We start from the raw sequence: 22,860 nt of genomic DNA on the forward strand, positions 1-22,860 counted from the left end.
CACCTCGGTCCTCAGCTCATGCAAGAACAGGTGTCAGGTCCGTTCGGGGCTATCGACGAAATGGAATGATGATACCACCGCAGACATGCCGTGATTCGATGAGGGAGAAAAAAAGGGAAGATCTGGGCCTGGTGATCTTCACCACGGCTTAACCGAGGAGCGATGACACGTCCCCCCTCGTCGAAAGGGGCCCACTATTTTCTTTTTTGCTCCACCCGCCTGCGCTGGCGTGAACGTCTTGTCGTCGAGACGAGGCTGCAGAAAAAGGAAATAAGGATCGTTTGTTTGACGTGCGGATCTTTCCGGGCGTTGCGCAATAGTATAAGATCGGAGGGGAGATTTGGTTTGAAGATCAGATGGGGATCGAGATAAATCCGATGTCGAAGTAGTTTCGGAGATACCGTGGGGAAAGAAGTGAGGAACATCTTGAAGTCACAACTTCCTCCCAACATTTTGCGAGCATGGTAACCGAAAAAAAGAAGGTACGGGCCGTATATTGCGGCACGGCTCGGAGCGAGAGGGGTGAAGATGAGATACCCGCACGCGACATGGATGAAAAAGGTGAATGGACCCGTTGAATTGGGACGCACCCCGGCCATCTTCCAAGGGTTACACAGCAGACGCCAGCGAATACATACGAAAATACGGATATCCCCGCTGACAAGACTTTGAACGAGGACTGGCCGTCGGACTTATGACTGGATATGGCGCAACACATTCGAGCACCGCGTGTTTGTTCAGACCTGTTGAATCATCCTCAGATATGGTTTGTGCAAAGGGCGAAAGTACTGCCTTCAAAGTTATACCATTGTATTTTTTGCTTCTCCCTTTCGTCCGGAAGGTTGCTCTGAGCATCCGCCAAGATTGTTCAAGTATTTACAAAAAGATTGCCTAAGTGTATTTACAAGGAGGCAGAAGAGGCGGAGGGAAAATATGTACCAAGGAGGAGAGAGACAGAGCAACGGAAACGAAGACTAACCAAGCAAATCGCTCGCAGTCTCGAAAGGGAGGGTGGACATTGCGGTCAACACACTAAAACCCCGCAAAACGATCGACACGACCGCTTTAGAGCGCACCAATAGCAGCAATGCCGGCCCTAGCCTTGCCGGAGCTGTCGACGAGCAGGTTATCCGGGCAGCTGGAGCCGAGGGCGCCGTTGCCGAGCCAGGCGGGCTCCCAGTAGTACAGACCGACACCACCGCTGACGCCCTTGACGATAGCACCAACGTCCTTGATCCAGGTGGCCTGGCCGGCGGCGCTCTTGGGGACGTAGTCGGTGTCGGTAGGGAAAGCGTAGGCCGGGTTGGGGCAGCTGGCGGGCCAGTTGGTCTCGGCGACGACGAGCTGCTTGCCGTACTTGGAGGCGAGCTGCTGCAGCGAGTACTTGAGCGAGCCGAGGTAGGCCTCCTTGTTGTAGAAGGGGTAGTACGACACGCCCATCATGTCGAAGTCGCTGGTCAGCAGCGGGCCTTGGCCCAGGATCTCGCCGTACCACCACAGCTGCGTGGCAGAGTCCCACCCGTTGTCGAGGTGGATCATGATCTTGGGCTTGGGCGACAGGTTGCTGTCCTTGATGCCCCACGCCGCCGAGTGGAGGAGCGCGGCGATGTTGTAGTAGGACGAGGTGCCGCCCAGCGGCCACAGCAGGCCCGCTCGGATCTCGTTGCCGATCGAGATGATCTGCGGCGTGATGCCTGCGCTTGCGTACGAGTTGGAGACGGACTTGGTGTACTGGTAGACCGTGTTGGTCAGGGCGCCGATGGTGGAGTCGTCCCAGGCGGCGGGGGTGGTCTGGTGAATAAGTGTCAGTTGATGAGAAAGAACTGAAGATTGCTGCGGGGATGTCGCGGGGGACAACTGACCTGGTGCGCGGGATCGGCCCAAGTGTCGGAAAGGTGGAGGTCGAGGTAGACGCCCATGCCCGCGGCCTTGACGCGCTTGGACAGCTTGAGGTTGTAGTCCAGGTTGTAGTTGCCATCTGACGGGTTGACCCAGATCCTCTGGCGGACGGAGTTGACGCCAGAGGCAGCAAGGATCTTCTCCAAAGGAGTCGTCACACCTGCAGTGTTCTTGTACGTCTGACCCTTGGCCTCGAGCATCAGCAAGGATGAGATGTCGGCACCCTTGTAGGCAATGGTGTCTCCGAGCACCGCGCAGGGCGCAAGGAGCAGGGAGAACACAGTCGCTGCGGTGAAGAACATGATGTGACTGTGGAATTGAGGAATGGAAACGAAGAACGAATGAACCAAGGGAAAGAAAGAGAGAGATCAGCGCCAGATATAATGCACGGCGGGATGGTCGGGGCGGCAGCCAGCCAGCCCAAGCATTCACGGCTACCAAGATATCCGAACCTCGTTTTTCCTTCCTGTTCCTAAAATTCCACAGAGAGCTTGTTTCAAACTTTCTCCACCAATTGCACCTGCAAATGTGAGGTCATGTGGGAGTGTTTCACGACGGTCGCAAGCGATGGTGGCATTACCCAAAATACCCGGCCGTGTCCGTCGGCGCACCGAGCCATTTGCGGGCAGGCGGGCGACGGCGGGTAAACGCATTGGGGCTGCGCGTTCGGGCCGTGTGGGGGCGTCTTGCCCGTCTCAGCGCTCGCTTGCGCTCCGGATCGGGTTCCCCTGAGTCGTCGCTGCGAGACCGACCTTTCTTGGCTCGTTGGTACACAGTAGAGCTTCGTATTTCTTCGCTGGTGGCTTTCGAAAAAAACGAGGAGGCTTGCGGGTTACCCCGGATGTGGAGGCGGCCCCAGAAAAGCTGCTCTCCGCATCTCGTCTCTGAACTGTTGTGTGTGTGGTGTCGGAATCTGCTGATGGAGATGCATGCATGCATGAATGTTTGTTCCATATTGCTGCCAAATAAGCATAAGCTTTAGCCCGTGCGAGGCCGCCTCCGTTGGACTGCTGATTGGTGGCATCGCCTATACCTTGCTCTGGTATTGTTCCTGCAGCCTTATCGAGAAACAATCCTTGCAGTTTCGGCAGCCCTGCGAAGGAGTATCGGTTGAGCTTCCGATAATATATATCGTGCAGCGTGATCGCCTGCCCTAAGAATAGGCCAACCCCTCGTGGGTATGGCAGTCTTTCTACATATACTGTGTGAGTTCAGCTTCGTTCTGCGAATTGAGATGAGATGGGTGTTGAAGAGTACCAACTAACCTAAAGCAAGCAAAATTGGGTCTTTAGTATCATCACCTTGTTTCATTCTCTCCAACTCGAAGCAGACTCTATCGCTATTGCAACAAATTTCAACAGTTTTCGATATACGGCACAAAAAAAAATAAGCCGCCCAAGCTCCATACACCCACGCAATCCATGCTCTGATCCCGTCTATTTTTCTCTGTATGTCCTTCCTCCAATTCCCGCGAAGGAAAGAAAGGGGAGTGTACACTATTCTTACATCTCGCGTCATGCGTGAACATATCTTTCTACACCACCACATACACGTCTGAAATATCGCAAAAGAGAAATAAAAAAGAAACCAACAACACGACTCTCACTCATCTCTCAAGAACCTCGTCTGCAGATCATCGTCAATCATCGGCATCGCCTGCAGCGCAGCCATGGTCCGTGGCGCGTTCTCTCTCAGCAACCCCTCATTCAGCGGCTCTTCTTCCTTGTTGCCCAGCGCGTTTCCGCCACCGATGGCCGCCAAGCGCCTGACGTACTTCAGGGCGGTGGCCAGGAAAACCATGGTGCGGTACTGGGGCATGTTGACATTGGCCTTGGCCTTGTTGGGGTTAATGTTCATGTAGTCCCAGCCGCGCGTGCGCCAGTAGCGGCGACGCAGCTGTTCTTCGTCGGTGCGCCAGCCGCGCCACTGCGGCATGAGGTGTTTTTCGCAGAGGCTGAAGGCGGCGCTGATGCGGCCGGAGCGCGCCAGGAGTTGGATGTACAGGTTCCACGACAGGTTGTCCAGCGCGAAGCCTTGAGCCAACAGGCCTGAGACGGTCCGTTGGGCATCGGCATACCGACCCTGGAAGTGCAAGGTGCGGAGGTAAATGACGAGCGGCCGGGCGAGCAAGTGGCGACGCCCAGGCGGAAGGGCATTGGCAGGTGGATATTTGTACTCGGGAGTGATGGCTGACTGTGGTAGCGGTGCCTGTGTCAAGATGGTGGCTTGCTCCACCGCGAGATTCCACAACCTCTCCACTTCATCGTAGAGCTCTGATTTGAAGTGCGCGTTCATGAGAGCAACCAGCATTCGCAAGGCAGGCGCGAATTTCTTGTCTCCGTCGATGGACTCGCCCTTTTTGCTGAGGGTTTCTCGTTGTTTCAAGTACTCGGCGAAGAGTTGCTGTACGGTGTCGAAAGACTTCCTGTCTCCCTGGAGGAGCATGACAATGTCAAGGTAAGCCCCACCGGCCTGTTCTAGGTTGCGGATGCCAAGGCCAGTCTGTGGCTCAGAAGCCGATTCCCAAGGATTCTCTTTCCACAGCATTTCATTCACAACCCTATTCGTACGCTCCATTACCTCGCTCTCGTCCTTCTTATACCGGCCAGCGTGTTCTGACAGAGCCACAGCCTTGACATAAGCCATTCTGGTACTTGTAGTGGGGCGAATGCCTCGCGCTTTACGAAGATTGTCGACGAAAGGCACCTTCTCATAGCTACCTTGGTTAATGTAGCCGGCCATGACAATGGCATAGTGGAGCGCCAAAGGCTTCGTTAGTTTGACGGGTATGACGAGCTGAAGGATCTTGTAAGCCGAATCCGTGTTGCGGGTCAGACACAAGGCTAGTAGCAGCGCAGCGTAAGTCCTGGCATCGGGGGCGGTGCCGCTTGCTTCCATCTCTTGGTAGATTCGCCGGGTCGAAACAACATCGCGCCGTAAAGCATGGGCAGTCGCAAGGATGTTCCAAATGGGCCTGAAATCGCCCCCCATTCGACCAGATCCCAGGCGCTGCCTTAGTTGCTTAGCAACCAATTCTGCAGTCTCCATATCGTCATTGTTGACGAAAGCCGTGACCAGGTATCCGGCCACATCAGTCGATTGGATGATGGTCGGATCAATGTCCGCAGCTAAGGCGAACATGTCTTTGACGCCATCGACGTCACCCCTCTGGGACATCATATCCAGAATTGCAGTGAAACTGTATGCGTCGGGCTTGGCAGGGGACTTCATCAAATCGTCGAAAACTTGACTGGCTCCTACAAGGTCGTCATTCTTGGCATATGCACGCAACAGTGCATTCCAAGTTCTGACAAGCGGAGGCTTGTCCATTTCCGCCGTCATCTCCTTGAATGTTTGAAGAGCGCCAGCAGTATCCCCACGTGCAGCGTATGCCTTGAGGACGTACTCCTTGTGGAACATTTTACGCTGGCGCACTGGAATCTTTCTGAAATGATATTTCACTCTCTTCACATCTCCAATACGCGCGTAAGACTCCATAAGCAGCTCCAACATGGTGTTCGAAGGCCGCCTGTAGAATTCGGTTGCAGCCTCGGTGACGTGGCCGACATCCAGGCGCGGTCCTTGTCCTCTTGCCTTCGTTCCGTGGGATATATTCATGCTCCGTGTGACGCCCTCAAGTACCTTGTAAAGTGTGTTTTCACTGACCGTAAAGGAGCGATCGGCCCTTGCAGTCGCGACATACATGTGGAACAGCTTCCGAACTGCCAGGGACAGTACTCCAGTGTTTTTAATCGTTGCCGATTCTAGTATACCTTCCAGGGCGCGCTCAAAATGACGGGACTCCAGAGAGCGGTTCTGCTTCAGCCTCATGATGAGGCGATACAAGTTACGTCCACTAGCCGGACTGCGGGCCTCTGGTGCAAACTGTGTAATCGCTTGAGCGCCAAATTCCGCAGCGAATGTTCGGATTTGGTCCTGTTCCTCCAGCTCTCTCCCAGTCATCAGCCGCATTCTCCGAAAGTGGACCAGGAGCGACTCGACAAGAAAGGAAAGCCTCATGTTTTTCTCGGCCTGTCCCCAAAACTCTTGCATGGGCCTGACGACGGACGTGATTTCTGCATACGCCTCGATTGCTAGTTGCCATTCCTTTTTTGCGATTGCAAATGCCAATAGGTCCGAGGTGCCGATGTTGCCACGCAAGGCATGGCCGGACTCAATGCCATGCTTGTGGATTAGAGCTGCTCTCCCAAGCTTACGCTTCAAAAGATGTGATCTGATCGCACCCCTGTAGGACGAGGCCCGGCGGTCTTTCACATCCAGGGCATCAAAAATGGCAATGACTTCGCTAGCAAGGGTCTGAGGAAATGGTCGTACGGAGCTGAGATACTCTAGGACAGTAGCGGATAAGTCGGGGGTCCGACTCGTCTCATCGACTCTCTTCCATAGGTTCCAGACCACCGAACTGTCACTCTCGCCAGCCTCCAGATGGGAGCGAAGTGTCTCGGCCGGATTATCCACTTGGTGCACCCATTCCTTGTCTTTCTCCAATTTGTCCAGGTAAAACCCAGAGTCGGATTCTGCGCCCAGGTGATCCAGATAGCGGGCAGAGTCGGATTGTTTGCCCAAGTCGTCTCGATAGCCGGCAGAGTCGGTTTTGGCCAAGTCATCCGCCGGCATATCGCCGAAAAAATCGTCACTCTCAGGATCTGGCGCATAACCGGCATCGGAGTTTTCAATGGGACCGAAGGCATCGTATCGGATCGAGGGATCCCCATTTGAAGGAGGAGCAGGGTCATCGGGCTCGTCGCCAGAACCTGAAGCTTTCGAAGAAAAGTGTCGTGCCCGCCCGGGAGTCGCTACACGAACTTGACGCGCCTGCCAGCTTTCCCATCCGAAGCTAGACAGGCGGTGCATCAAAGCCAGTGTCTTTGCGGGGTATAAAAAGTCCAGAAATAGCCCATCTTGTCCGGTGGCACTCCTGCCATTGGCCGCGGCGGAATCGTGAGGCTGCGAATCGGAAGGCTGCAGCACCGAAGCCCACCAAGCGGGAAGGTCGAGGTCACCGGCGCCGTGATGCCAGAAGGACGAGTGCAGCATGCGACGGCTTCGGAGATGGGGCTTGGGGCCGCGCAGAAGGTGTCGTCCTCCGGATTCGAGACATATCGACGCCCGCTCCAGCATACCCTGGCGAGCAGTTTTGACGAAAGGCTACCGACGCTGGGAAGTTCTTCGAGATGCTGCGTGGATTAGTGGGAGGCGGTAGCGGTCAAGATGGCGAGGACGTACAGCGCTGCATAACGCCCCGGGAGGAGGAAAATGGAGGATTCGAGGGCGCGGGCGACGGATGCAGCTGGAGTCGAGCGGATGGAACGACAGCTCGCGAGGAAGAGGCGGCTTTGCGGCGGCAATGGCAGTGGCGGAGGTTTCTGCGCGCAGCGCGTCGACCATCGAACGACTGGCGCTGGCCATCGAGAAAACTGGCCGGCCAAACCATTTTCCCGCGCGCGTCATCGCCGGCCTGCCCACCGCCTACGCGCCGACCCCGCCGGTGTTTCTGGTAGCTGTGCTTCACTTGACGGCCTCACCTACCGCTCCAATGGACATCACCGCCTTCATTGTCGCCCAGCGCGACGAGGCTCTGTTGTTGGGCGACTACAACACCTATCGCCAGACCTGTTCGCGCCGCATCCTCACCCTCCGCAAACGCACCGGCCGCGCCACCCCCAAGAACGCAAAGTACAGCGCAAAAGCCCCCATTGCTGCCGACGATATCGCCAAGAGCCATGAGTATGTCAATCGCTCCACCAGGGCAGTTTGGATCTGACACCAGCTCTCAGCTTCGTCCACCTTTTTCTCTTCACGGCTGAGCGCGCTTGGGCCCATGCCATGTACATGAAGTCTGTCCACGCCGAAGACAACGCGGACAAGAGTATTACTGGTTCCACCCGCAAGCACATCATCTCGCGACTGCACAAGGCTGCCCACACGGCGAATGAGCTTGCGTCGCTACTGGCCGACCAATCCACCGGGGCCACCCCCACCGATCAGCTGGAGGCTCAGGCATACGTATACTCGCTCCGCGGCGCCGAGGAGTTTGAGAAGCAGGCCGAGGGGATCCATCTCCGTAGCCCTCAGTCGCCGGACCAGAGGTGGAAAGCCTGTCTTGTGAATTATTCGGGAGCCCGCATTATCTACAACGCCCTTCTCCAAACTACCAAGAAGGATCTCTACAAGGAATTCCTGGCCAGCACAGTTGACCCCAGTATTCGTTACGCCGCGTACCAGTCTCGCCTCCCCCGAACCGTTTCCGTCGCTACAGTCGCACGCCAATATTTTCCCAAGGAGGACGCCGCCTTGCTATCTGCCGTCGAGACAATCTATCCGGATGCTCTCAAAGATGAGACAGTAGCGGCCGGTATGTACAACGGATATCAAGAAGCAAAGCAGTTGAACTAACAAGAAATATAGGCAAGGGTGAAGACTCCGTCGAGAAAATCCCCAACACCATCACATGGCGCTCGCGGACGGCCAACATCGTTGATGCCGCGGTTGGCCAAGCCCTCGCTGCAGTTACGTCCGCCGAGGCCCGTCTCTCCGCATTCTTGACTTCTGCCTCGCCCGAAACTTCCTTCCGTGATAAGGCTGCGGCGTACGATGAGGTTCTCATTGCTAGCCAGGACGCCTCAGACTCTACTCGCCACGCTATTGAGGAGCTGGAGAAGGAAGGCGTGAGCGAAGGAGACTCGCGTATGCAGGACCTCCGTGTGACGGATCTGGCCGTCAACTACGACCTCATCGGCTGGCGCGTGGGAAGGAACCGGGTGCTCATCGGCCTGGACGACGGCGCCGTGCTGCACTCCGAGAACATTAAGAAGCCAAAGAAGCCCAGGAAAGACGGCAAGGAGTGGGTCGAAAAGGAAGAAGGCACCGGCCGCAAGCTCGCGAGGATACGCGAGCGCAACGTGCTCTACGACTCCATCCTCCAGAGCATCGACTCGGTGAAGGACCTCCGGGGCGCTATGCGCGACGCCGCCTTCATCGAGGAGCTGGACGGCAAGCGGGCCTACTACCGCGCTCTCAAGTGCCTCAACCTCGGCTACTCGCACGCGCTCCTCTCGCAGTCCAAGAACGCCCTCGCCCTGTACGCCCGCGCGCTCGACCTCGCCGCCAAAGCCGTCGCCACCGGCACGTCCGAATCCTCGTCCGCGCTGCCCAAGCTGGACATCAGTCGCGAGCAGGCCGAGTCCCTGCACCGCCGGCTCGAGGGCGCGGTCCAGCAGTTCCGCGCGCTCGTCGACCTCCAGAGCCACGCTGCGGGCGGCGGCGATGATGCGGCCGCAAACAAGGGCGTCGTCCCCACCCCCATCGCCGAGCGTCTCAACCAGTACCCGCCCGAGGGCGTCGACCTCAAGAACCTCGTCGAGTGGCCGCCGAGGCTGCAGTCCGTGCCCGTCAAGCCGCTGTTCTTGGACGTCGCGTTCAACTACATCGACTACCCGGGCAGGGCGAAGGCGGTCGTGGAGAGCGAGGGTGGCGGCGTCAAGTTGGATCAGGCTCAGGGTAAGGCGGAGGAGCCGAAGAAGAAGGGCTGGTTTGGTTTCGGTCGGTAAAATGGGAATCAGGGTTGGAAAGGGTCATGACGGTACTACGAGGCGATTCATTATAAAAGACAAAAAAGACAAGAGAGACGAGAATCATAATCGAGAAAAGTTTGAGACGATGAGTAAGTATTCTGAAGGCATGATGAAATGTGACAATTTGTTGAACTCTAGGACCTCTAACAATCTATGAAATCTGATTCTACAACCCAGAAAGGAGCTGAAACCAGGCCTTAGCACCCGAACCAGCAACCATCCATAGAGCTGATCAATCCTTCCTCTTCCCTCGTCCCTGCGCCTCCACCAGCGCTCTGAACATGCTACCCTGCGTGTTTAGCAAGGTCCGTGGAGGGCCCACCTCGACGATCTCGCCCTTCTCCATGACGACTACGCGGTCAAAGTCTAGGATGGTGTTCAGCCGGTGCGCGATGGCGACGACGGTTCTATCCGCGAAGGCCGACCGCAGGATCTCCTGCATCAGCGCGTCCGTCGCAGCGTCGACGCTAACGTTGGAAAGTAGATTGTCAGTTCGACCGTTCGACCAAGTAACTTCCGTATAGAGAGGGATGGTGGACAAACAAAAAAAAAACTCACCTGCTCGTCGCCTCATCCAACACCACAATCCTGCCTGGCTGCAGCACCGCCCGCGCCAGGCAGAACAACTGCTTCTCGCCCTGACTCAGCAGCGCATCCACGTTATCCAGCTTGACGTCCAACGCCGACGAGGCTCCCGCCTGAGCAGCGGCGAAGCCCTCCAGCTTCTCCCACAGCCTTACGCGCCGCAGCGCCCGCTTCATCTCCGCGTCCGACGGCCGCGGCCGCACATCTTGCTCCTGCTCCTCCTCCTCTCCCTCCTCACCGACGCTGGAAGCATTCGTCACCACCCACGGCGCCAACTCCCCCCTCACGCTCCTCCCTCTCGCACTCCCCGCCAGGAAAAACGGCTCCTGCGGCAACGCGACGATGCGCGCGCGCAGCGCGGCGACGGGGACAGCAGTGGCGGCGTCGACGTCGTCGATCAGGAGCTGTCCCTGCCCGTCGCTGCCACCGTGCAGGTGCAGCAGGCCGAACAGAGTGGCGACGAGGCTGGATTTGCCGGAGCCGGTGCGGCCGCAGATGCCGATTTTCTCGCCGGCGGCGATGGTGAGGTTGATGTTGTGGAGGACGAGGGTGGGGGGTGGAGGGGGTGGTGCTGGGGTGGATGCGGATGATGGGGATGGGGGTGGTGGTTGGTAGCTGGCGGATAGGTTGCGGAAGGTGATGGAGCCGTGTTGGGGCCAGGAAGGCGGTGGTGGTGGGGATGATGGAGAGGAGGAGGAGGAAGCGGGACGTGGTGTTGATTCCTGCGGCGTCTGCGTCGAGAAGAGCCGGATGCGGGCGACGGCGCTGAGAGCCGTCTCCAGCTCCGTCCAGGTGGTGATGAGGATCTGGATACCGCGGCCGAGATCCATCTGGCGTTTTTGCAATCCGCATTAGTTGAAGGGTTTTCCTTGGGGGGTGGAGTAGGGGGGGAAGAGAGAGGACTTACAGCCCCGACGAGCGCGAGACCGAGGTATCCAGCATCAATCTTGTCACGCAGCACGATGGCCAGGCCGACAAGCACGACGACCAGCCCAGCGACCATCAGCTGCAGTACGAGCCGCAGCCAGTTCTGGATGGCCTGCAGCAGGTAGAAAGGCACCTGCGAGACGTCGAGCAGGCTATCGCTGCGGGCGCTGAACGCCGCGCGCCATCCGAAGGCTCGCACCGTCGCGATGCCCCCCAGCGTCTCAAGGAAGTGCGTGCACAGCGGCGCCTTGGCCTCCAGGTCCATCAGCCGGATCTGCCGCGACGTCCGCAGGTAGACGCGCTGGATCACGTAGCCGATGCCTGCCAGGAAAGGGAGCAGCGCGGCGATGGGCGGCGTGGCGGCGATGAGGATGGCGAAGTTGGTGATGTTCTCGAAGAGGTCTGCTGCCCGTTAGCAAGTGAAAAATGGGGGATTTAAAGGGGATATCTGTGGCTCACTGTAGGTTGAGTCAATCCAGGCGAACGCGAGAGACGTGTCGACCATCACAATGTCTTGGGAGAAGCGGTTCGTAATCGAACCGACGTCTGTTGTGACGAGGTACGAGAACCGGGCACCCATGAAGGCCGCCAGCTGCTGTGCGTGCAACGACAGGCTGGTGCGCGGGCAGAAGACCATGGTGAAGTGCGTTATGGTTGCCGCCACGAAGAGGACGGCGACCGCGGTGAGGGTGGTGAAGATTCCGATGCTCTTGCGCAGAGAGTCGTCTGAACCGCTGTCCTTTGCTAGCTCCTTGAGCCAGATGTACTGCAGCGCGGTGCCGACTTGTGCCAGGATCATCAGAAAGAAAGATGTCGCGACAGTTCTCTTGCCTATGGATTTGAGATAGTACCCAAGTGTGCGCAAGTCGCCGGATCTTCTGTCGTACCCATCTTCTGGGTCGAAAACCGTCACAGCCGTGATGGCTTCTGGTTTTCTTTCTTCCGCCGTGTCTTCAAGACCGTTGCCGTCAAGATCAGAGTCCGAGGAAGAGTCTGAATCCCCACTGTGTGGGAAATACGATTCCAGCAAGGCTGACTTGGAAGCAATTTCGGCATAGGGGCCATTTGCAACAACTCGGCCCTCGGAAATGATGACGACCTTGTCTGTCTGCGGAGCCCAGCGGACTGAATGCGTCGATAGAACTGCCGTGCGTTTTGTCTTTCGCAAAAGCCCGTCCCGGCCGAAGACGCGAGAAAACACGAGACTCTCCGTCGTGTTGTCAAGGCCGGAGAGCATGTCGTCGATGACAAGCACGGGCTTGCGAGAATACAGCGCACGCGCGAGTGCAATCCTGTTCTTCTGGCCTCCAGAAAGCGAAATACCACGCGATCCAACCATCGAGGCATCACCCCTCTTCAGCTCTGCAAAGTCTCTCTTGAGGCCGCAGGCCCAGGTTACGGTGTCGTACCAGCTCTGCTCGAAATCGCTCTCACCTAGAACGTTCTCGCGGAGCGTCGCGTTGCGCAACCAGGGTGTCTGGGCGCAGAAGGCGATGCCAGAGCCGTTTGTCCTAAACGTGCCATTGAAGAGATCCGTCTCGCTGATCAGCGATTGCAGAAGCACGGACTTGCCGGAGGCGACCTTCCCGATGACCATGGTGAAAGAGCCTTCGTCGATCTCGAGAGTGATATTGTGGAGGAAAGGTTGCGTGTGACTAACGCCGAAGGAAGCATTTGACAGTTCGAAGGCTTTCGATAGCCTACTTCTGTTGTCGAGCGCCCTGAGTTCGACATCTCCCGACATAGACGTCCTGATTTCGGCACATTCGGAAATTTCGGTACCCTCTCCGCCTGTGAGATAGACCTGGATGCGGTATAGAGAGGCGGCAGCGCTTTGGAATGCCGGAATACTCTCAAGTACGCCCAGCATGGGCGAGGTCACCAGCTTCAGCGCAGAAAGAGAAGTAAACAGTGTATCGAAATCGAGGCTGTGGCCGCTGTACAGCGCGATGACGGCGAAAGTCATATATGTCGAGAACAAAGCGACCTGGAAGATGAGGTTTGCTGCCATTGTCAGAAGAGAATCAATGGCTAGAGACTGTGGGAACTTACAAGCGCTCCATACCCACGTCATCAATTTGAAAACAAACCTATCTCCCAGGTGAGTACATCTTCAAGGCATGTGGTGGCTTTACATATTACCGTTGGGCTGAGACTTCATCAACTCTTAACTCTGTCACCAACTTATGCACCGCGGCAGTCAGGCCGAGCATACGAATCCCCTTCGCCGATGAGGCGACGTTCGCAATCGCCGTGACGCGCTTCTCGGTGGCCGCGTTCCAATTCAGCTGACGCTTCTTTACGCCGCGACCAATGCCGGAAGACAACAACGTGGAGAGGAAAACCACGACTAGCGGCGCCACGAATGCTGCTCCGAGCTTCTGGTACAGGATGTACAGGGAAATGACAGCGCTGAAGGTGACGGCCCAGATGTCGTGCATGTTCTTGACGCCCTGTAGGACCTTCTCGACGTCGACGTTCATAAGTACGGTTGCAGAGCCCAGGCTAACGTCCTGTGAAGAGATCTGGAGGGCTTTGTGATATATTGTAGAGATTAGGACCAAGCGGAGCTTGACCGAAAACCGCGCGACGTTTTGGGCATACCACGAAGAAAATACAGCGAGAAAGGTATAGTTTAGAGCGAAAGCTCCCAGTAACCCATACCCTTCATTATTTGTAGCGCTGTTGACTGGCTTCTGGACGTACGTGATCATAGCAGAGATAAGAAACGGCTGGGCTAACGTTGTACCCATGTACAGAAGTCTTGCACTTCATCAGCAGGTGTTGGTTCACAACGGGTAGGCTTACAAACCTGGGAAGCACAGGCAGGAAAATATCTTTCCTTAGCACAAAGCAAATGGTGCGCAACAGGGCATTCTCTCCAATCTGGTTTTTCGGGTTGTCCCAATGTCTGTGAAAGCGCTCACGTAGGTCCTGGGAGATCAACTCGTCATCGATTTTGTGCAGATCCTGAGGACGAAGAATCCTGCGGTACCCTGGGAAAAATCAGCTATCGAACCTGAATGAGATATGTGCGGTCCTCACCTGCTCTAAAGAGGTCGTTCAGGTACCAGAATAATCTCTGCCCAAACAAGCCAATCAGTTCCTCTGGGGATTTCCGTTTGTCCAGTTCAGAGACAAGGAGATCTGTCTTGCTCAATGATTCCAGAAGCAGCAACATCCCTGTCAGGGCAGTGTGTAGTGACGCGGAGCTGACTAGGGCTGCTTCGTACTGCATGAGAAATAGCGTCCTTAGTCGGACGGCATCGCAGATGAACAGCAAAAGCAGGAAGAATTGGAGCAGATGGCTAGGCCTTACGGCTCTGTAATGCTCTAGCCGCGAAAGGACCACGATGCACCAGGAGGAAAGAAACTCCAAGCATGCTGAAGCAATGGAGGTATTCGTCTTGTACGTGTCCAACTGTGCCCAAAGAGCAAACAACAGCGTGCTGGAAATGGCGTACAGCGTGCTCACAACCTAAAAATGTCAGTGATATGATTTCTAAAGAGTCCTCAAGAGTCGGTACCAGTTTCAAGAAGCCGAGGTGGGTATTCTTTGCAATGCGGACCTGACGACGCCGTAAAGTCAACAGGCGCACAGGGGCCAACAGCAGAAGGATCGTCTGCGGCAACAGGCCAAGCACGCTTTCCTCAAAGGTTAGGGTGAAGTCGAAGCCTCCGCGACAAGCACCGACCCCCGGCCCGAACGAGCCATCGGAACCGCAGACCTGGCTCATAGGTGCGTTGATCTCTGCGTTGATGTTTTTGATGGGGATTATGGCCCCCAATCCGATTGCAACAAGCGAAGCAGCCTCGTTCGAGAGAGAAGTATTTGTCGTCCGTTCCTCTGAGTAAGATTTTTGGGTTGACAATGAGGTACTCTAGTGTGGTGGAGATGCTGCTGTTCAAGAACAAAGTTTCTGCCTGGACGCGGCTCCGTGCAAGGAAGGGAGTGGTCCGATGCTGGGCGTTGCTTATTCGCCTGCCTAATCAGATGCCCCGCATTGCGTTATCAGCCAGCAGAACGCGGAATGGCCAATCCCGTTAAACGTCAATTGAACTCCGCATCTTTATTCCGTACATAATTGCTCTCAATTCAAACTCCGAAAATCCCCTCTCCGCCTCCTTCTCGTCTTTTATTCACCTTCCGAGGTAATCTGATGTGGTTCATATCGAATTGATCTGCGGCTGTTTAACAAATCTTAAATTTAGCTCACGGGCGTGAAGACTTTTAGCGCTGTTGGCTTGCTTGAAAGATAGTTCGTCTTCTACTAACCATGAACCGGGTGGACAGTGAGACACGCCATCCCTTCATAGGAACTTGCTCCGTCAGCAAGCGCCTGGGACAATCCCTGATCGAGGCCAACATCGGCTCACGACCTTTTGTTGCGGCATTGCGTCTATGTAGGCAGTAGCAGCAAATTTATCCTCTCTCTGGTTTGCAGCTCCGCTGCGCAAACCCCCAGCGTCAACTCTTGTGATAGGTTCGTTCTATTCTGTGGGTTTTCACCGAGAACTCGGCGGAATCAGAGAGAGTAAATCAGATGCGTCACCTTATCCAGTTCTGTGAGTACCGGCATGGTTGCCCTTTGTAGAAAATAGCCCTTGTTCCTGAAATAGGGTGGGTGCTAGATCCTAAACGGGGGTATCAGTGCTTTGCTAATGCTACAACATGTTACTCGCAACAAACACAGGTCCGCTGTAAAAACAAAGTGAACCTGTTCAGGATAGCTGGCGCCTTGAGGGGTCAAAGATGATCCGTTGGCCTCAGCCTTCAATAGAACATGCAATATGAGAGTGCCTCTCGCCTTGGCAAATAAAGGAAGTCAGTATTGACTGCCGCAGCTTACAACATAGATCGTGGGTCGCGCAGGTGAGCGGAACTGTGTATGAAGAGTGGATGCGGTGACGGTGAGTTGCTTTGGTGAGCCAGACTAGCGCGCGTGCCTTTTCGGGAAACCGCGTTCGAGCAAACGGCACCTGACGTAACGTCTCTCGCGGCTGCCTTCCAAAGCCAGATCGAAGCCTATAAAACCTCCGCGCGTCTTCAACTTCCACTCCGCATCACCAATCCCGCGTCCTCCACTTGCGTAACACCGGCTTCACTCTCAACTACTTGACCGTCAACTTCACCCTCCTCCGTCTTCATGTAAGTGCTCACCTCATTCTGTGAGAAACTCAACTCACTCAGTATCCTACAGCATGGGTTATTGGGGAGAAGGTCTCTTCCAGAACGACTCAGATCTGGATGTCGTCATACTCCTTGGACAGCATCTCGGCGTCGGAGAACTGTACTATCCCGATGACCCTGAGAAGCTGCGCCAAGAGCTCGACAGCGGCAAGCTCGAGGCTGAGTTTCGCAAGCTTCGCGATGGCGTCTATGATTCCGACGAGGAATTGAGCTTCTACGGCATCAAGACCACGATCGTTCTCCTTGCTGCCGTTGCCATGCGTCACGGTGCGACCATCTCCGACGAGTTCCGCCAGTGCGTCAAGGACTGCCTCAAGAAGCGTCTCACGATGCACAAGCGCGCCAAGGACGACATGCGTAAGGGTATCGATACATACCGCAACGGAGTTCCGCTCGACCTTGCTGGCATGGGACTGGATGAGGTGGTTGCAACCATGAGCGATACGCGCTCTCAAGGTGGTGCATCTAACCCGGCTGCTTAGAAGCACAGTTCCCTGTGGCGTGGACAAAGAGGCAACCTTCCGGCTGATGATGGTCTAACCTATCCGCCTATCCATATTCGCCTTGACCATGCTTCAATTGGTGCAAGACACTCAGATAAAATGGCTTCAATGAAGGGTTCTATGAGAATGGCAACTTCATGGGTAGCATATTCCCTTTCTAAAACAATCAATGAAAATCACATGCTTCCCAGTCCTGAACATTGTCATCGCATGCACGTTTTATGCAGGGTAAATAGATACGCGACCCGAGCTCCGTGCGCATCAGCTGCTTGAATGCCCGCACTTGCTCTTGCTGGGTATAAAATCATCTCCATCTTACATCCTACGAACCCACAACAACAACCCAGCTCTGACCACAAAGACCACTGCAGTGAATCTGCTCTACACCATGACTTTCGTGAGGCTTAGCTTCGAAGAGGAGAACGGCGACAGCCGCACCCACAAAGTCCCTGCTCGAGTCGTGCCAGACCACGAGGCATGCTTCACCCATGAATTCTCCTCTGGATGGCAGTGCTGACCATGAAGTATCGCAGAGTCTCACCACGTATGTCCTCAAGTACCTGAACCGAGAAGCATATGCGGAAGATGTCCATATACACACGAATCCGGGACCTTGCCTTGAGGAGACGCTGATCTACGCCGACACCTATGATACCGGCTGCTTCCAGAATGAAAACGCTGGCCAGGCAGAGATTCTCCACGTTCATCTGCGTCCCAGGAAGCGCGCCCGCACTCCGACTCCGACCGTTGCTTCGGTCCCAACCTCAACAACTGCTCCAGCTGCCCCAACCATGGCTTCAACAGTCGCTCCAGCCCTTGTCTCAATCCCGGCTTCATCCCCAAGCGGCGGCACACGCTTTTCGATGGATGATCTCACTGACGAAGCGGCGAGAAGGATCACGAATTGGAAAGATGGCAGACTTGTTGTTGGTCGTGTCAAGGCAACCGGAGCAGCTGTCTATGCTTACCTTTGCTGTAATGGGGCCGTCAAGTACTACGCGACGGAACGCAACCTGAACGGTGAACAAATGGATGCAAAAGGTGTGTTGGTGATGTACAACAAGGTCGAACTCTTCCCAGAGACCAACCAGCTGGAAATCCGCGAGAAACTCATGTCAAAGAGGAAGGCAATCGAGGAAAGGTGCAAAAGAGCAGTACGGGCTAAGGGCACTAGCTATAAGACTAACCATAGGCCTAAGCGACGGCTTATGGCATCGACAGCTCCTATGGTAAGGCGGGAAGCAAGTGTCTAATCTTCAGATCAAATGCCCCAAAGATGGCAGCAACGGTGGATGAGACGAGTATCAAATTGCTTAATATTGCGGAAGAAACAGATTGATGTTCGGTGTTTCCAGGAAAGTATCAAGGCCTGGAAGTTTTGGAAGGTTTGAATATATGGGGGCATTGGAGTTCGGCTTTGGTATTGGACACTGATCTCAGGGACACTTGTTGGAAAAGATGCGGCAGCATGTGGGTTAGGATTCGTCTTCCTCACTAGGAAGGAAAAATAAAGATGCTGGTTTTCAAGAAGACTATGCGGTGATTGGTTCTTGAGTGCGGCAGCAGACGTGCGCGTTGCTATGGGCGCGTTACTGTGCTGATGGACGCATCACGTGCTCCGACCACCGCGCACCGCGTCCTCCAGGTACCTACATTTGCGACGCCGACAGCCTTACAACAAACACTCTCTTTCCAAGCCACCCCAAGATCTCGCTGCGCCGCGTCCACCGTCAACGATCGTAGCGCCTCATCAAGAAGCAAACTTCTCGTCGACTACAGTCTCCGCAACTCTGAGACGCAAGTCTGCCACGCGCCGATCAAGACTATCCAACAGCACCCGACGCGCTCGAGATCTTCTCATCGATATTGCGCAGCCAGCTGTGTCTGCAGCCACCCTGCGCGTCTCCAGCTTTCTGTGGCCACTTGAAAGCACCGCGAGCTGCTACATCTGCTGTCATCACTGGACTACACTTGCGCCGACAACCTCTACCAGTCTTGCAACCGACCACCTCCAAGGTTTCTACGGTTCATCTCGTGTGGTGGCCATAAAGCAGCTGTTTCTTGTGCCTCGAAACGCCCAGCTCAGCAAGCCAACTCCAGATATTCTGCCTTGGGCCGTGGCTCTCCCCTTCTGCGAACACTTTCGCGCACTTCCCCACATCAGCGCCACCACGCATTTCAGTGCGCGCCATCCACTTTCCAACCTCCGCTACAGAGACATCCAGAGGTTGCTGGCTCAGATACTCTTGCCCCAAAGCTCCTCGACGTGAGATCTCCTCTGCAAAGCGGCCACTACCACTTTGGGCTCCACGCAAGCCACACTTCAGATCATCACCACATCTCCTGTCAGGCATTCCTCCTCAAGGTCGAGTCAACCTACTCCTTATTAAGCCACGCATTACTGTCGACGCGTCTGCAAATCACAACAGCACGTCCGAGATCCACCTCTTTACGGCGTACACTCTAACGGCACACTGCTGGATTTCTACCGAGATATTCCATCTCACAACACACACCTTCCAAGCACTCAAGCCACCAACGAATAATCGTTGGAGGAACATCTCGACACTCCATCACCCACATCCAACCCGACACCCACCCACCCCACGTCATCAAAAATGACCACCACCTGGATCCGCCTCAGCCTCTACGGCGGCGACGAGACGACAAATACGTTCCTCATCCCCACGCTGAACATCTCAACCTACTCCGTAAGTCCTACTTCTCTACCCTCCTAAGAACAGAAGAAAAAGCCATTTATGTTTCCTAACAGCGACCCCGAAATGAACAGGACCTGACCAAGGCCATCCACTCCATCTTCCGCATCTCGGCGGAAGCCTTCCCGTCCTTCGACGTGCACACGGAAAACGACTCCGAGTGCGACAACGAAGCTGTCTTCCTGCTCTCCCCGCACCTATGGGACCTCGGCCTCTACTTCTCGCACGCGCCAGAGAAGGCCGTCGAGGTCTTTGTGCACTTCAAGCCGCCTTCTGCTGCGCCAGTGCAGGAGAAGGAGGAGGAGCAGCCGGCTGTCGGTTCGCCGATCAAGTCCCGCGCCGCAAGCCCGAAGGACGAGCAGCACCAGCACCAGGAGTGGTCACAGGACGAGATCGACGCCGCAGAGGCGCTGCTGGCGCTGAGCCGGGCGCAGCCTCAGCCAGCGCCACAGCTGTCCCCAGTGCCGCAGCACCCACAGAACAGCAAACGGGCCCGCAACAACAGCAACAGCAGCAGCGACAGCAGCTCGTCGGGCAGCTCGCCCATCGTCCGCAAGCGCCCGCGTGCCCGTTCTCTTGCCGGTGCCCCTCCCACGCGCCATGAGCCATCCTCCTCCAGCTCGGCGCCGCTCTCCAGCGTCCCCTCCAGCGTCCTGTCCAGCCCGCCCGCAGACGACGTGCTGGACGCGCAGGCGGTGGACCTTCAGCAGCAGCAGCAGCAGCAGCAGCAGCAGCAGCAGCGCGAACTAGACTCCCCCGTGGCAGTGCAGCAGCAGGACCAGGAAGAGGAGCAGCAGGGTACCCCGCCAGCACCACCAGCGCCGCAGACCGTCACCCTCCACCTCCGCTACCTCAACCGCATGACGCGCTCGCACGGCGCGACGGTGCCGGACCTGGTCCTGCGCGCGGTGCCGGCAGCGCGGCGGCTGGCGGACATGGAAGACGTGGTGAAGAATCATGCGTGCGAGGCGTTTCTTTTGCTGACGATGGGCGCGGGCGAGGGTGGTGGTGGCAGCAGCGGGCGCGGTCGCCGCCGGCAGAAGCAGAAGCTCACACAGAGGCAGGGTTTGGAGCTTGTGGAGTGTCTTGCGGTTAGGGTGGTGTTGGATGGATTCACTGGTGATGCGTTGAGGGAGAGGAAGACGGTGGGGGAGTATGCGGTTGGGGAGGAGGGGGAGGAGGGGGAAGAAAAGGTGGTGAGGGGGACGGTGGAGATGTGGAGGGAGGAGCATATTGCGATGGAGGTGTTGAGGAGGGAGTCGCCGACGGGGGATGGGGAGTAGATGGTGGACAGGCACTCGTGATGGTTCTTTCGTGGTCTGGGGCGCGATGAACGTTTCTGCTATTCGTGGAGGACAGTTGGGCTGGCTACTGGACACTTGACGACACTTGATGGCTGTTTCTCTGTATTATTATTTGTTTTTATCACTGTACTACTACTGTACTAATGTTTACATTTTGTCCAACCTGTAACACTGATTCCTTACGCATCCGTCCCTGTCAAAGATTCCGGGCTTAAGAAGCAATCATCTTCTAGTTCTTGTTCATTCTCCTCCCTTCCAGACGGGCTGTCTGTCTTTGCCTACTGAGGCTGCACTTCAGAAGAATACCAAGGTTGTGAACTTAGATATTCCAACTCTAATGCATCAAAGCGGAGGTACTACTGACGCTCGCTCGGCAAGTGATTACTCAAGCCATCCGGCCATTCCGGGGCTTCCCGAGCGGCATTCGACACTGTATCAGGCGACCGGCGGGCGAGCGGACAACTCCGTCCGCATTGCCCATTCGTCATGTCATCAGTCGTGCATGGACCAGCACATTTTGCAGCCCAAGCGACTCATTTGCGCATCCGCGGGCAAAGTGACCAGAAAAGAGAAAAGAAAAAAGCAATAGTGACACAGAAAAAAGCCTTGCAGTAAGCCGGAGGTTGTTCCCGAGACAGGTGGAGACAGGTTCGGGGTGGAAAAGCCTTTGCTGAGCAAGATGAATGTTGGAGCAAAAGGTGGGTCGATTAAGCGGCGGCACGGCACGGGCAGCCGAGATGGAGAAGGTGATGGCGGATGCAGCACAAGCCGCTAGCCCGAAGAGGTAATCTGCCAAGCAAGTCGAGCGCGCCGCGCCGACCGATTGGGTGTATGCACGAGTACGCTGTACGCACTCGAGCTTGTTGGTCAGGAAATTCATTTTACTGTCACGGGGGGGTCACGCGCGTCCAATATGCGGCCTTTTTCACGTGGGAAGCGCTTGGGCTGAACGCCTGAACCGCACGACACGTAGGGAATGCGAAGGATGCCGTAAGTGTAATCCCCAAGCTCAAGATCATCTCTCCCCGCAAAGCGCAGGTACTCAGACTATCACGCAATAGCGTCTCCGTGCTCCGAGATCTCCCTCGTCCTCGCCGCAGCAGCTACCAACTCCGACGCATCGACATGGTCCAAGCGTCGTGATAACAGCTGTGCTATAATAGCGCAAGTGACGTCTGTTATCACCAAATATAAGCTTAAGTATTGATGAAGATCTTGCATGCTACATTCAGATCGCATCGAGGGCGCTAGTCTTTCCAAGCAGAAAGAATTTCAGTTTGCTTGAACCTTCTTCCCGCCTTTACGGGAATGCCCATGGCTCGTATGCAACTCAATACTTCCCCAATCACACGGCACGGAGACGGTGTAAGCGACCAACTAACACAACAGCCAAGCCACACTATCAGTTTCAGCCATGACACGACGATGTGGTGTACGGCATCAAGGCTCGCTTAAAGCAGACATGCTGCATCGAACCGAACTCGAAAAACTTTAAACTAACTTTCATGTTGCGTCGGGACCTTCCTCATCAGTGCCATCGTATTAACCAACACGACCCCATACTATATCCAAAGCCACCTTGACATCTTCCACCGGCATGACCCGACGCTATTCTCATCTCTTCCGCCTGTGTGGTAAACTGATGTCGTGGATGAAACTTTGTCGAAAGTGCCGGGACTAGCATCGGCAGTGATTGTTGCCCTATGCGACATGCGTGAACGAAAGCATCACAGAAAATTAGGGCGGCTGCAATTCTAGAATTCCACTACTGAAAGCCACATGAATTGTCTACATAGCGATGAACGCCATTCAAGGAAACGGGGTATCCATACTGGCTATTCTGTACTGTGCAATACTTATTACGAAAAGCGCTATGCTATCCGCCGTGACGATAAAAGTATAGAAAAAGTTTTGTTCAGTGAGATGAGGAAACAGAGAAAAAGTTTTTATGGTATCCAGTGAGAAAAATGAACAAAAAAGAACAATAAGGGCTTATTTCTGGTAGTACTGGTATTTTCAGCCCTTCCACCGGTTCTATTTCCCCCCTTCCGATGATGTAGAGTAAAAAAAAAAGGAATTTTGATATTTGAGACTGACCTCCTGAACCACCGACCTACCAAATGCTACAAGAGAAAAAAA

At 55.5% G+C, this 22,860-nt stretch overlaps 7 protein-coding genes across 7 annotated transcripts; 4 read left to right on the forward strand and 3 right to left on the reverse strand.

The window, feature by feature from the left end:
• Positions 1 to 1,065: 1,065 nt before the first annotated feature.
• LTHEOB_3498 (Arabinogalactan endo-beta-galactosidase) lies at positions 1,066 to 2,201 on the reverse strand (the record flags this gene model as incomplete). The annotated part of the gene is made up of 2 exons (XM_035512427.1): positions 1,066 to 1,791; positions 1,863 to 2,201. The coding sequence occupies 2 exons, from the start codon at positions 2,199 to 2,201 to the stop codon at positions 1,066 to 1,068; spliced, it is 1,065 nt and encodes a 354-aa protein (XP_035362586.1).
• A 1,300-nt stretch (positions 2,202 to 3,501) lies between these two features.
• LTHEOB_3499 (Translation regulator) lies at positions 3,502 to 6,957 on the reverse strand (the record flags this gene model as incomplete). Its single annotated transcript, XM_035512428.1, has 1 exon — positions 3,502 to 6,957. One exon carries the CDS (start codon positions 6,955 to 6,957, stop codon positions 3,502 to 3,504), a length of 3,456 nt encoding a protein of 1,151 aa, XP_035362587.1.
• Positions 6,958 to 7,456: 499 nt separating this feature from the next.
• LTHEOB_3500 (Signal recognition particle) lies at positions 7,457 to 9,470 on the forward strand (the record flags this gene model as incomplete). The annotated part of the gene is made up of 3 exons (XM_035512431.1): positions 7,457 to 7,647; positions 7,698 to 8,275; positions 8,329 to 9,470. 3 exons carry the CDS (start codon positions 7,457 to 7,459, stop codon positions 9,468 to 9,470), a joined length of 1,911 nt encoding a protein of 636 aa, XP_035362588.1.
• A 256-nt stretch (positions 9,471 to 9,726) lies between these two features.
• On the reverse strand, positions 9,727 to 14,743 carry LTHEOB_3501 (ABC transporter; the record flags this gene model as incomplete). The annotated part of the gene is made up of 9 exons (XM_035512432.1): positions 9,727 to 9,961; positions 10,053 to 10,909; positions 10,987 to 11,408; positions 11,466 to 13,010; positions 13,059 to 13,096; positions 13,149 to 13,769; positions 13,819 to 14,002; positions 14,052 to 14,484; positions 14,534 to 14,743. 9 exons carry the CDS (start codon positions 14,741 to 14,743, stop codon positions 9,727 to 9,729), a joined length of 4,545 nt encoding a protein of 1,514 aa, XP_035362589.1.
• Positions 14,744 to 16,208: 1,465 nt separating this feature from the next.
• Positions 16,209 to 16,679, forward strand: LTHEOB_3502 (MYND finger family protein; the record flags this gene model as incomplete). Its single annotated transcript, XM_035512433.1, has 1 exon — positions 16,209 to 16,679. The coding sequence occupies one exon, from the start codon at positions 16,209 to 16,211 to the stop codon at positions 16,677 to 16,679; it is 471 nt and encodes a 156-aa protein (XP_035362590.1).
• Positions 16,680 to 17,188: 509 nt separating this feature from the next.
• LTHEOB_3503 (uncharacterized protein) lies at positions 17,189 to 17,953 on the forward strand (the record flags this gene model as incomplete). The annotated part of the gene is made up of 1 exon (XM_035512434.1): positions 17,189 to 17,953. The coding sequence occupies one exon, from the start codon at positions 17,189 to 17,191 to the stop codon at positions 17,951 to 17,953; it is 765 nt and encodes a 254-aa protein (XP_035362591.1).
• A 1,365-nt stretch (positions 17,954 to 19,318) lies between these two features.
• On the forward strand, positions 19,319 to 20,700 carry LTHEOB_3504 (uncharacterized protein; the record flags this gene model as incomplete). The annotated part of the gene is made up of 2 exons (XM_035512435.1): positions 19,319 to 19,411; positions 19,492 to 20,700. 2 exons carry the CDS (start codon positions 19,319 to 19,321, stop codon positions 20,698 to 20,700), a joined length of 1,302 nt encoding a protein of 433 aa, XP_035362592.1.
• Between the last annotated feature and the right edge of the window lie 2,160 nt (positions 20,701 to 22,860).

The sequence above is a fragment of the Lasiodiplodia theobromae genome (assembly GCF_012971845.1).
Source record: "Lasiodiplodia theobromae strain AM2As chromosome Unknown scaffold_9, whole genome shotgun sequence".
Lineage (NCBI taxonomy): Eukaryota > Fungi > Ascomycota > Dothideomycetes > Botryosphaeriales > Botryosphaeriaceae > Lasiodiplodia > Lasiodiplodia theobromae.